The sequence below is a fragment of the Melozone crissalis genome, unplaced genomic scaffold (assembly GCF_028551555.1).
Source record: "Melozone crissalis strain CALT ecotype California unplaced genomic scaffold, PUWL_Pcris_2 ptg000005l_1, whole genome shotgun sequence".
Taxonomy (NCBI): domain Eukaryota; kingdom Metazoa; phylum Chordata; class Aves; order Passeriformes; family Passerellidae; genus Melozone; species Melozone crissalis.
The window spans coordinates 63,206,078-63,219,431 of record NW_026535783.1 but is presented as its reverse complement, the minus strand read 5'-3'; the positions used below and the strand labels follow the sequence as shown (position 1 = coordinate 63,219,431).

Genomic DNA, 13,354 nt, shown 5'->3' with positions numbered 1-13,354 from the left:
CCTTGTCAGAGTGGAATTGTGTTCTTGGCTACTACTGAAAGTTAGGTGTCTGTCCACTGTGTTGGAAATATGATTTCATTTTAAAAGGAATTCGTTGTTTAAGACACTTCAATAATTCAGTATATCAGAACAAATGCTCTAAAAAACCCCCATTCATTTTCATTTTAGAGATACCTGCATTTCAGATAAATAAGTGGAAAAAAGAACTTGAAAACCTGGTTCACCTGTAGAGTTCTTTGTTCTCTTCCATGTTTCACCTTAGAAGGAAATGCACAAAACAGAATCTAGTTCTGACACAATATAATTCCATAATCCCTCTATTACTTACCAAAGTTTCACAAGGCTTATTTCATTATGACTCATAAGCATGGCAGAGACTCATTACAAAAGTCTTTTTTTCCTGTAAAGAACGAATTCTTTAGTCCCTGATTAGACTATTAAGGGACCTAAGTTGATTAATTCCCACCACACATACACATATATATTAATATTGGCATACATATTTTACACTCCCCTATTCACTTTAGACTTTCACAAAAGGGCATTGCTGATTACTAAGATCCCTTGTTTTCTAATAGTTGTACCACTTTTTCATATTGAGTTGTAATTTCAGGACTGATTTTCAAGTTGTTCTAGGAAAAAAAAAGCATTTAAGTCTTTGTTTATATGCAGAAAAGAAAATTGCTTTGCCAAAAATTTAAATGTTTTATTAAAAATAAGATTTTTAAAAGTATTATAATTATCACCTCCAATTTAAAATCAGTAGGGATTGTGAAAACAAGGAGACTTTGAGTGATGATTATATTAAATACAAATGAAGGTAGGCTATGCCCAATTCTGCCCTTTTTTCTCTAAGTCCCCTATGCAAAAAGCACATTGGTAGCAGGGAAGGACTTGTGCATCTTACCTGACTATTGCTAAGGTCTGGGATGGCACACATTCACACTGGAATTAACTGGAAGAACACACAAATAGATGTAAAAGTTAAGCCATAAAATGAGTTATAAGAAAACTCTCAATTTTTATTATTTTTATAGTAGTATTTTGTTATTCCACTGGATGTTGAAAAAGAATTGGCATCCTTTTTTTCCTACTACACTGAGCAGCTAAACAGCTGTGATGGAGTATTTGACACTTCTAAGTGTTTTATGTGGCGTTGTTTAACCACAGTTGGCAATCAAACACTATACAGCCTGTGGGATGGGGGAGAAAATCAGACAAGTAAAAATGAGAAAACTGTAGATTCAGATAAAGACAGTTGAATAAACAGAAAAGGAAGAAAATTACGATGATGATTATGATGATAATAATAATAACAACAACAACAGAGAATCTACAAAACAAGTGAGTCACAATACAGTTGCTTACCACTTCCTGACTGACTCCTAGGCAATCCTGAGCATGGGCCTCCAGCCCACTTTCTCCACAGATATATCCTCAGCATGATGCCATAAGGTCTGGAACTATCATTTTGGCTCATTCATGTGTCCCCCCTCAAATTCTTGTGCCACTCAGCTCTCTTCCTGGCAAGGCATGAGAAACTTACTCTAGCAACAAAAACATCAGTGCATTTTCAACATTCTCATACTACATTCAAAACACAGTACTATACTACTTACTAGAAAGGAAATTAACTATCCCAGCCAAAACCAAAACATAAATCATTTGGACTTGTTAGAAGTGAAAATCTAGCTCAAGTGAAAGGTAGGAATTCAGAGCAAATTCTGTATTACTGTATCACACACAGATGACTGATGGTTTCTTTTGATCTTGGAAGCTGGCTGTACACAGCTGTGAATTTACACAGCTGTCAGCTGCTTTACAAAGCTAAAACAGAAAGATAAAGAATGAGTGTAAAACTGAGCTCCATACTTAAGAAATACAGTCTTTGCAATCAGAAGAAATGAGAGATTGGTAGAAATCCATGGTTTTCCACTTTGCCAGTTTCACTGTAGCCAGCTAATAGGGATTTGGATAGAATTTTGACATTGTGGTGCCCAGCATTATCCTCAGGATCTCAGTGAAACACTGTATATATTGTTTGCTGTACATTAATTCATGCAAGTCAATTTTGGGTCTAGGTGACATAATCCAAAAGACTTTTAGGTCCAAACACCATACAAGTAAGTCTGTTGTTTCAAGGCCACTTTTCAGCTGCTCTTGGTGGTGCAGCTCTTTCACAGATTGAAGCATTTAAGCCTCAAGTGGCATTAGAACATCCAACACTCCTTAAACAAGCTATTGACATTTATAGTCCTCTGCCACTGAGATGAACAGAAGTGGTGCTTCTGCTGATTCATAAAGAATGTTTGGTGTTGGTGTTCTCTGTACGAGCATGAGGTAGTGCCTCTATCTTCTGATAGCACTTCTGTAGCAGACAGGATTCTGGATCATTAAAACCGAAAGGCAGTCTATGGATTTAAAATCACAGAATCACAGAATGGCTTAAGTAGGAAAGGGACCTTAGAAATCATCCAGTTCTGGGTTGAAACTCTGCCATGCATAAGGACACCTCTTGCTTTGGGAAAATGGTGCATACAGTCTTATAAAAGTAGCAATTAGTGATTAATTCTGCATGTTGAAGTCTCATGGTAAGTAAATACCAGCAAAATGAAACTAAATGAAAGCATAATTTTCTGTCTATGCTGTTGAAAATTTACTGTTGGACGGACCTGCCTGTTACTTCCAACTTGAGTCATAATTCATGAAGCATTTTTCACTATTAAAGTTTTGTGGGTTTTTTCCCAGCCCTTATATTTTACTTAAAATATCATTCTAGAATTCTCATTTAGAAAACTCTGAAGCAAATCCTCCCCATGTTGCTCCCTTCCCTTCAGTGACCATTGAACAAATCAAGATTTCCCTCTGCATCCCTGTTCTGTGTTTTATCTGCAGTCCACTACAGAGATGTTCCACCAATCTAGGTGAAAATCTGCCTTCTCCTGAATAACTTCACTAGTCCTATTATTATATAGGTATTTTTAGCATGTTTAGACTATGGAGTGTAGCCTCAAGTGAGAAAAAACTGAACATGGATGCAATGTCTGAATAAGAAGGTGTATGTGACCCTTCCAGTAAAACACTGTTTCACCTCAAATCATCTCCATTTTCTTGGGCTCCCACTTCCAGTCAGAGCATTTGCATTTACCCCAGGTGAATTGCAGCAATCTATCACAACCACTTTGAATTGCTACTTCATATTTGTAAACGGCTCTTGTTGCTGGGTTGTTTTGGTTTTTTTTGAAGGGTTTTCTTTGAGGTTTGAGGGGTTTTTTATCTTTGGTTTTTGTTGGGGATTTTTTTTTTGTTATTTTTCTTCCTCAAAAGCCATCAACAGTAAAAACAGAATCTCAGTCAGGACACCTGACTTGCTGGTGACAGTGTATATAGAGGCAGAATTCTCTGCTTTAGGGTTTTATAGTGTAATTTTCATTATAAAAATTATAGTGTAATTTTCATTCCCTGCCCCTTCCCTTCCACTGCAGTGGCAACAGACACAGGAATAACCTCAGTAAGTTATACACAGCTTTCCAAGACCAGTATCCCTCCTACTGCTCTCCAAAGGCATTATCTGCAGTCTTGCTGTTTTGCTGCAGATGTGTACAAGTCCTATCCTCACCAGCAATTGTCCCTTCTCTTCATACTGCTTTAAATTGGTTAAAACCTGTCAGGTGCTGAGTGCTCCATTCCATTTCTGAGTCCAGGGCCAGCAGATACTTGGGAAATGCATGCAGCTACAGCATGCCTGAGCTGGAATGCTTTGTGACCTACTTCTGTCTCTGAACTCCTCAGGCTGGAAATATGCAGAATTCAATTTTGAAATGTATTTCTTATGGCACTAGAACAAATGCAGTGACTGGATGCCATATACTCAGTGAAGTCATTTTACAGTGATGATGGGGATTAAACTGACATGTCTCTACTCACTGCTTCATTTTAGGCATCCTGGTTTCAAGACATTGTGAATTCTAGCACCCATAAAGGAGATTGGTAAGTAATAAGAAGATCTGCAGAAAAAAAAAACATGCTTCCCCTGTGTGGTCAGTTATGTTCACCATGTGATTCAATCTGTAATTCCACAAACTCCATTTCTGACAACTTTTTAATTATTTTTCCATCTGAAAAAGATGTGGAAAATAATTTTTGTCTTCGTACCCTTTCTATTTCACAAATGCTGACACATGCTATGTATCTTTTACAACACTAAATTTAAATATTCTTTTCCAAGATAAGCCATTAATATGTTGGTATTTAAAAGCTATGTGAATTCGAAGAAAAAAAAATAACATGCAACTGTCAAATAATACAACATTAAAATACACAAAACCTCTCTCAGTGCTCTCTATTAGGTGGACTGACTGAGGGCAATCTTAATAAGCAACAATGCCTTTAACATACTATCAGAGCACTGTTTCTCATGCACCAGAGGAGATTTCACCAGAGGAGATTGCTTTACAATCTGAGAGACTAAAACCACTATAGAAATCTAAGGGAATAGTATGGCGTAAATTTTAGTATTTTTTCATTAAGTTTTAGCCTATTTTTCAATTTTTAAAAATGAAGCTGTGGCAATGCCAAATAAATATTTCTTAGCATTACTTCCTAAAAGATTAGATTTGACTGTTCTTTGATTCAAACCCTGATAGAGCACTGTCCTGCAGAGCGAGGTTTATGTTTATACCCTTTTGGTGGGTTCAGACCTCTGTGACCCAGGAAAAAAGGGCAATGCATGGGTTGTTCAAACCAAATGGCAGTAACAAGGTGTAGGATGACAATGTTTCGTGAAAGAGTCAGATCATGAATGTGCCCTGCAATTAATATATCGTACCTGATTTGTCCACATCCACCCTGTGTACACACTATGCACTAACAGCCCTCTCCTCCCTGGCAGCCCACATCTGTCTTGCTAAAAGCAGGTGACAGCAGCTGACAGAATAAACTTCTGTCCATGTTGGCTGATGCATAGATTTAAGCAGTGACAATCTGGTCAACAGGACAACTCCCAAGGTAATGGCAGCTCTTGACACCTCTTAGGTGGTAGGGATCTCAATAAAAAGTCATTCAAGAGAAAGACAAGTGAGTGCAAGGAAAGGAGATTTAAAATAAAAACACTCTGCAAAGAAAGAAAAGCACAGGAACTCCATTATCAAGCTACTGCTAACAAGATGAGAACGCTTTGTTGCTAAGCAACAAAATATCTAAGTAATTATTTGTAAACGGATTATCTCTTAGAAAGCTACACTTTCCTCTGTACCAGTCAGTTTCAATGTAATCTGGAGATAACCCTCAAAAACCTGTCTTTAGCACTGGACAAGTATTGCAAAAACTTCCTTCATAACCAGCACACCTCATTTACATAACCTTGTTTTTCAGCCGAGGAGCTTGTTGAGTCATGTTTGGAGGAGCTGCCAAGTCGCTGAGCTGGTCCCAGAGAGCTGCAGTCACACTTCCAAGAGCTGCTTGCTCCTGCTGATGCGACACAGTTGTGCTGCTCGTGTTTGCTGCAGAACTTTGTGCAGTGCATTCATTCTGACAGAATGAGAGCAAAGACTGAACACAACAAACTCCTCATCATTCAAAAACCTGAATAGACAATAACTTTTTAATCTGTACCACTCTGATTCCTTCTGAAGGTTCCCTGTAACTCTTAACTTTTCCAAGTTTTCATGAACAGTACTTACAGTTCTCCCCTGAGGAAACTACTGCATTGCACTTGGGCCTTAGCATTCCCTCTTTCATATTTCATTGCCAGCTGGATACATTGGTGGAGCAGAAAAATTTAAAAAGACACCGCCACAGATAAATACTGAATAGATCAGTTCTTTGTTCTAGTACATTGCTGCTGTATGAAGAGTGCACAAAATATGACATGTGAAATTCACAGGGTGACTGAATGGTTGAGGCTGGCAGGGACCTCTGGTTGTCATCTAGTCCAACCACTGCTCCAGCAGGGCCACCAAGAGCTGGTAGTTCAGGATCACTCCCACACAGCTTTTCAGTATCTCCAAGGATGGAGACACTACCACCTCTCTGGGCAACCTGTACCAGTACTCAGTCACCCTCACAGGGAAAAGGAGTTTCCTGATGTTCAGAGGGAACCTCCTGTGTTTCAGTGTGTGTCCATCACCTCTGGTGGTGTCACTTGGTACCCCTGGAAAGAGCCTGGATCCATCCTCCTTGCACCATCCCTGCAGGAGTTTTATGTACATTGGTGAGATCCCCTGAGCCTTTTCTTCTCCAGGATGAGCTGCTCTGGTCCCTCTATGGCCTTGGTGACCATTCACTGGACTCTCTCCATGGTGTCCGTGTCTGTCTTCTCCTGGGGGGCCCAGTACTGGGCCCGGCACTCCCGGTGTGGCCTCCCCAGTGCCAAGGGGCAGCATCACCTCCCCTGCCCTGCTGGCAGCACTTCTCGTGGTGCGGCCCAGACACCACTGGCCTTGTCACAGCGGTGTCAACAGGCACATGTCGCTGGCTCATGTCCAGGTCGGGATCCACAGGAACCCCAAGGCCTTTCCTGACAAACCGCTTCCCACGGGGCATTCCCTGCCCGTGCTGGTGCCTGGGGCTGTTCCCAGCTGCAGCACTTGGCTCTTCTTCCCATTCTTGAGGCTCCTGTCAGCCCCTTTCTCCAGGGGCTCCTGGCCCTAACCTCCTGCCTTTCTCCAGTCTGTCCCTGTGGACAGCACCACCACCCTGTAGTGTATCAGACCCCCTCACGGCTCGGTGCCACCTGCAAGGGGGACACTGCTGTGTCACCATCGCTGAGGGGGCGCCTGCCCCTCACCCCCAGCCTTAGTGAAGATGCAACACAGGACTGGACCAAGTACTGACCCCACAGTTTTCCCTTAAGCTTTAGCCTGTTTTTCTCGTGTAATTGTACAGTAAGCTGTGGTAATAACAAATAAGCATCTCCCTGCATTTCTTAGATAAATCGTTTTTTGATTCAAACACCGCTAGAGCTCTGTAAGTGAAGGACACCACACGGCGGCGTGGCGCCCTCCGAACACACTCTGCGTCGCCCACCGCCACCCTCTGGGCTCGTATTTCCCTGGCGCCCGCAGCCCATTGTTCGCGGGTGTGTGTCACAGCGTTTCCGCACCCCCCCCACAGCTCCGGCCCTACCCACCGCCATTCCCGCCGCCCCTCCCTCAGCCTGGCGGAAGTCACGTGCACGGCCTAGGCGCTGACGTTACTCCTTCTCACAGGCTGCGGCTTTTGACAGATGGCCCTATTGACCAATAGAGTCTCGTATGGTACCCCTGGGGGCGGGCCCTCTCCGCCGCCGTGGCGCGGGGCGGGGCAGGGGAGGTACTGCTGTCATGGCCGCCGCCGCCGGCGCCGCGTCCCCGGCGGACAAGGAGAGGTACCGTGAGCACGGCTTGTTTGTAGTCGGGTCCTTCTGGGTTCCTTTGTTTACGTGTCAGTCAGGGCTCGCGAAAGAGAAAACGCGCGCGGAGGAAGGGGTGGTGGTTTCAATCCCCTTGCAGCGAGGGATGATGGTGCTTGGCGTTAAATCCCCGTGGGACAAGGGGTGGTGGTGACACTTGTGGGTGGTTGGGAAGTCAGCGACGAGACTGGAGTTCCCAGGCAGAGCCCAGAACTAGTCGGCCCATAAAGATGGCAGTAGCACAGACTGGAGAACACCTCTGGACAAGAGAAGGAGAAAACAGTAGAAGTTGAGGTGATTTGGGGGTTTTTAGAGGCAGCCAGGAGCGTGATCCTTGTCACTCTCTTGTCATTCAGCTAATTGGAATCTGTCTGCACCATATGTTTTACTCATTTTAACTATTTTCTTATGCTTTCATAGATCCTTATTAATAAAATCAATGCGAGTCTTCTGCCACATCCCCTTGGTCTCAGCTAGTTGGTTTTTTTAATTGTCTAATTACTATAATTGAGGTTCTTTCATGCTAATCCCGTGTATGTGCTTGACAAGTATAAATCTATTGAAAAATCTTTAAACCAGTTTCTAGGAGTGCTGTGTTTCAGTAGCTTTTAGAAATGTACCCAAATCTGGGGTGATTTCTGTGTGACTTAAAAAAAAAAACCAAAACAATCACAGAATTTAGCTAATAGCATAGTGAAACCTTTCCAGAAATGTTAATTATTTTCAGGGAAATGCGTGTGTACCATGCTTCAAGATTGTAAGAAATAGTTCAAAGGGTTCTATTTCAGCCTCATGGTTTTGGTTTGGGGTTTGGTTTTTTTTTCCTCAGAGTGGGTAGTGCCATCCCTTGTACCCATAGTGCGCAAAAAATGGTGTTGTGCAGTGTGCATGATGACTCAAAGCGGGATTTTGCAGCATCTTATTAAGCAGTCTATGGAAAACAAATGGTTGTTCTAAGCTGCTGTGGGAACTTGACATGACATTTATTTTCTGTTTTACTATAGCAATACTGCTTAAGCATTAAGGAGTTGATGTAGCTTGCTTAAAAACTTGCTGTTTTCTCTTTTTAGATTCATCTGCATTTATCCGGCTTATTTGAATAACAAGAAGACAATAGCAGAAGGAAGAAGGATACCTATAGACAAGGTAATTTCAGGGGTGGCAGGGAAAATAGGACATTTTGTTTTGCAATGCAGCAGTGTGCAGAGTGCTGGAAAAGATCAGACATCTCTCTGATCTTTCCATTCCCCCATGGCATGGAAATAACAGTGTATTTGAAGGTAACCTAGTCCTAGCATGTGAATTTAGCAGGAGAGTCCTGAGCTGAATTGTTTGCTTTCATGGGAGCAGCACCTTGAGCAAGCAGGTGAAGTAATGAGGAGCTGAATACACTCAGCTGCCAACACAGATAGTTTTCAGAATTTGAAAGCAATGCAGAAAAGAGTAGCTGGCTAATGATTGGGTACTGGTGGCTGACTATATGAGCCTATACTCTGTGTGCTGTGCACGTGACACACAGGCATGGTAGTTATTGCTGCTTTGGATCTGTCCAGAAGTAGTTTTTTGTCATGTCACTCATTTGTAATAATTTTAGCAAGCAGTTCTGGGAATATAAAGGGCTTTCTTTGCTGCTTAGGGTTTGGGGTTTTTTCAAAAATAAAATCTTTCTTGAGTATGCAAATTTCCTATCAAAGGTCTACCTATGGGAATAACCTCCTGCCTTGTGTATAGAAATTTTGTGGGTTTTTTTCTCCCTCAGTCCCTGCTATAAGTTTGCTGCTTCACAGCAAATTCACAGCTTTCGGTATCTCTGTACATACAATAACTGTTAATTTCAATTACTTTTTCTAAGTGATTCTTTAACTTGCTTCCCTGTCCTAGTGAATTCTATCTCATCTGTTTCCTGGTGTCTTAGCTCTTTGGGTTTTTTATGTTTTCTAAAGCACAGCATCACTGACATATGACTTCTGCACTAGATTTGTACCTTCTCTTTCCCCATCAGCTTTTCCTAATTACTGAATATAAGGTGAGAAACTGTTATTTTTTTTATTGGCAGGTCATAGTTGAAAACTAATTAATTTTAACACATTGTTTTAACAGGCTGTTGAAAATCCCACATCTACAGAAATCCAAGATGTATGTGCAGCAGTAGGATTCAATGTGTTACTAGAGGTAATTTTAAAAAAAGTCCCATATACAAAAAACCTCCAAATTAGTTATGCCTGTTTGTTCTCTCATCTTGTCTTTTTTTTAATAAGTTGTGGTTCGGAAGTTTTGTTACTAGCTTGGCTTGCTTTATATGATAGCTGACCATAATAGTGAAGTAAATGTTGCATTCCTTATGCAAGTCAGGAATATCTCAGATCTCTCAGACAATGTGACTTTTAAAGCTTATTAAAAATTACTTCTGTTTTACTATCCTTCTTAGAAGACTTTCCTGGATGTTTAAAAGTGTGTCACAATAAAAGCTGTTCTTGCAAGCTGCAACTCTGCAAATTAAGCTTCTAAAAACAGATGTTTTTAATGGAAGGTAATGACCTTTGCAATTAATCTTGTATAGGAATAGGATTCTGATAATTGAAATCTTCATAGTCCTTTGGAGTTATGTTTCAGCCAGACAGTGTTAGCTTTTTATTGCAGCACATGCTTGCTCTTTATATAGTTTATTGGTTACTTTTTCCTTAGGGAATGAGTCTGGATTTCTAGAGAGGTAACTTCACACATCATTTCTTGAAGTAGTTATTAATTTAGAACTGTTGTTTTTTCTAAGAATACAGGTCCGCTTCCAGAGGTACCCAAAAGCCTGCTACAAAATCAGTTTGTTTTTCAGAAGTGTCTGGACAGTGCACACCATCTGTACTGAGAAACCTGTGATGTTTCTTCAAGAATGAAGGCTGTAATTAGCCAAAACCAGTGATTGTGACCTAACACTTGCTATCCCTAGGTGTTCAGAAGGGTTTGTACCAGTGGAGATAAAACAAAAACCTGTGCCCCTGTGGTTCAGACCACTGGGGACATAAAATGGTCCCTGTAACAGTTTACTCACAAAATTGCTCAGTACCTGGAGTTGCTTTCAGCAGTGCCTCTGAAACAGTTGTGTCTTCAAATGCACGTTATAATACATTTCTCCTTTTATGTGGCAGAAGAACAAGATGTATCCCAGAGAATGGAACAGAGATGTGCAGTACAGAGGTAGAGTACGAATCCAGCTCAAACAAGATGATGGCAACCCATGTTTACCTCAGTTTCCGACACGTGAGTACAGTGCCTGGATTTAGGTACCTCACCTGTTAATAAACCAGAAAGACTTGGTTTGTTTTATATTAACAGCCTGCTTAATTAGTTTTAACTATTATAAATCCTACAGTTTACCATTAAATCTCATTGCTTGTATAAGTCAACAAAATTAAGTTGTGAGCATTGAGTAAAGTTTGTAAAATGCTGTTGCCTTTGATTCTGCTGCTTCTGCAGCAGTGTCATTGGAGGGGCTTGTGAGGAACATTGTGTGATTGCTGTGTGGAGCAAGGCCTCTGTTCAGTTTTGTCAACAATGCTTTGTTGACATTTAAAGCAGTTTAGTTCTTAAATGGCTAAATTCCACTGGTTTTTTTTAGGATACATACATCATCTGGGCATAAGAGTGGATGCTAAATTGATAAAACACAATACTGAGTTCAACTGAATTGTCCACTGGCCATTTTCATAAGTTAACAATGAAGCAGCTGCCCTTAACTAATTAATATGAATTATTCATCTTGAATGTCAATTTAATCTTTTGCATTTTTTCTGAAGATGAATCCCTATGTAAAAGTGAAACAGTATATATCTTAAGGAAAGAGCAAGAAGAGTGCTGGGTGTACAGTGGCATAAGAGTGTTGACAGAGAGAGATGATTTAAAACCAGAGTCCTGCTGGAGAGCAGCAGTGCCTTTCTAGAAATGTGTGTCGCGTTTGCCTGATCATTCTGTCACCAGTGTTCTGGACCAGTAGGAGGTGGATGGAAAGAGTAGCAGAAAGCGTATAGGCACTTTGGAGATTGTCAGGTTATGTAGCTTTTCCAGACTAATGTGACACTTATCAGTCCTGCATTTTTATTTTTTTTCCCCCAAGAATTTTTCACAAGCTGCTTGCTGTTCCAGGGGAAGGAAGCAGATCTGCCAGGCGTCATATCTGTTGTTAACGTAGCAGGCATGCATTGATCTCTCCCTGTATTTTAGGTAAATCAGTGATGCTGTATGCTGCAGAAACCATTCCCAAACTGAAAACAAGAACTCAGAAGATGGGAGGTAGTGATCAAAGTCTTCAACAAGGAGAGGGAGGCAAGAAAGGTAAAGGGAAGAAAAAGAAATAAATTAACTTCTGGAGTCGCTGTTGCATCGCATAGTTGTACTTACAGGATGTACAGATGGACACCATGCAGCAACTTTGAAGTGAAGATACAAGCAAGAAATAAAGAGGTGAAGCTGAGTAGAACTGCCTGCTTTTCTTGGAACTGGAATGCATGTAACTGCCTTGCATCTGTGTAACAATAAATCTCTTTTTACACACAACCTTCACGTCTGATGTTAGCACCCATGTTAAAAGTGGAAGAACATAAGCAAATAGGGTGGGTGGAAGATTTTTTTTTTCCAAAAGAAATACGCACCTTTTCAAATCTGGTTGCCTCAGTAAATCATTTATTTATGATAGTGAAGCAATTGTCTTAATTATCTGCTATTCTATATTAGGAAGAAATTCTTCACCATGAGGGTAGTGGAGGCAGACGTTGTGCAGATAAGTTGTGGGTGCCCCATTCCTGGAAGTGTTCAGTCCCAGGCTGGAGGGGACTTTGAGCAATTGTTATGGTTTCACCCCAGCTGGCAACTAACCACCATCCAGCCCCTCCCTCACTCCCCACCCTCAATGGAATGCAGGGAAGGATAATCAGGAAAGAAGAGGTTTATGGGTGTAGGTAAGAACAGTGTAATAATTTAAACTAAATAAAATTCTATAATGCAAGTGATAGTGATTATGATAGAAATATAATTTTTTTTAATGAGATAAAAATACTATTATAATGAGAAAAAAATACTTTTATTTTAATGAGAGGAAAAAAATCAAAACAAGTGATGCATGATACAATTATTCACCACCTGCTGACTGATGCCCAGCCCATCCCACCCCCAGCAGCGATCAGCCCCTCCTGGCCATTCTCCCCCATTTATATACTTACTGAATATGCTAATCTGTGATATGGAATATCCCTTTGGCCAGCTTAGGTCCTGACTTCTTGCCACACCTCCTCACTGGTAGAGCATGAGGCACAGAAAAGTCCTGGGTTTAAGATAAGCACTGCTCAGGAACAAGCAGAACACCAGTGTGTTAGCAGTATTATTCTCACATTGAATCTAAAATACAGCACTCACAGCTGCTGGGAAGAAAATCCAATGGATTACAGCTGAAGTCAGGACAGCAGGCATCCCTTATTCCATAGAAGTTCTGTAATGCCATATCCCACTTCCCAAAACCTCATCAGTTTCCTCTCTTGGTGCATATACACAGACACATAAAATTCCCTTAAATTATGGACCATCCCTATAAAAGCCCACTGAGCTCACTGAGTGCATGACCCTGGGCTCCATCTGTCAGAACCAGTTTTCAGGCAGGAGAGAAGGTGTGTGGTGTTTGAATGTTGCATGTGGAAAGAAGTTCTGAATCCATCACTGCTGTGCTCATGGTTCCATCAAAGTTCATTAATGTGTGATCAAAAGGGAGTTGCAGTCAGCAAATCCATCACAGCACAGACAGGCTCCATGGGGTGACCGATGTGGTGATGGGCACAGGGCCATCATACAAGTGATAATTCACAGTGTTACATAGTAATTAATATAATTAATATAATTAATTGGCTATTCTTTCCCAAAATCAAGTCCCTTTGACCACCAGGCTTTTCCATCCTTTCACAGCACCCACCACGTGCATCCAGG

General features: G+C 41.2%; 1 protein-coding gene across 1 annotated transcript; it reads left to right on the top strand.

Moving 5' to 3' along the window:
* The first annotated feature begins 7,286 nt into the window (after positions 1-7,286).
* SRP19 (signal recognition particle 19) lies at positions 7,287-11,938 on the top strand. Its single transcript, XM_054285571.1, has 5 exons — positions 7,287-7,366; positions 8,461-8,536; positions 9,491-9,562; positions 10,534-10,645; positions 11,606-11,938. The coding sequence occupies exons 1-5, from the start codon at positions 7,323-7,325 to the stop codon at positions 11,737-11,739; spliced, it is 438 nt and encodes a 145-aa protein (XP_054141546.1). The 5' UTR covers positions 7,287-7,322; the 3' UTR covers positions 11,740-11,938.
* Positions 11,939-13,354: the final 1,416 nt, after the last annotated feature.

Coding starts and splice junctions, on each gene's coding strand:
- SRP19 (XM_054285571.1), top strand. CDS start 7,323: ATGGCCGCCGCCGCCGGCGCCGCGTCCCCGGCGGACAAGGAGAG. Junction 8,537..9,490: donor GAAGGATACCTATAGACAAG/GTAATTTCAGGG, acceptor TTGTTTTAACAG/GCTGTTGAAAATCCCACATC. Junction 10,646..11,605: donor TTTACCTCAGTTTCCGACAC/GTGAGTACAGTG, acceptor CCTGTATTTTAG/GTAAATCAGTGATGCTGTAT.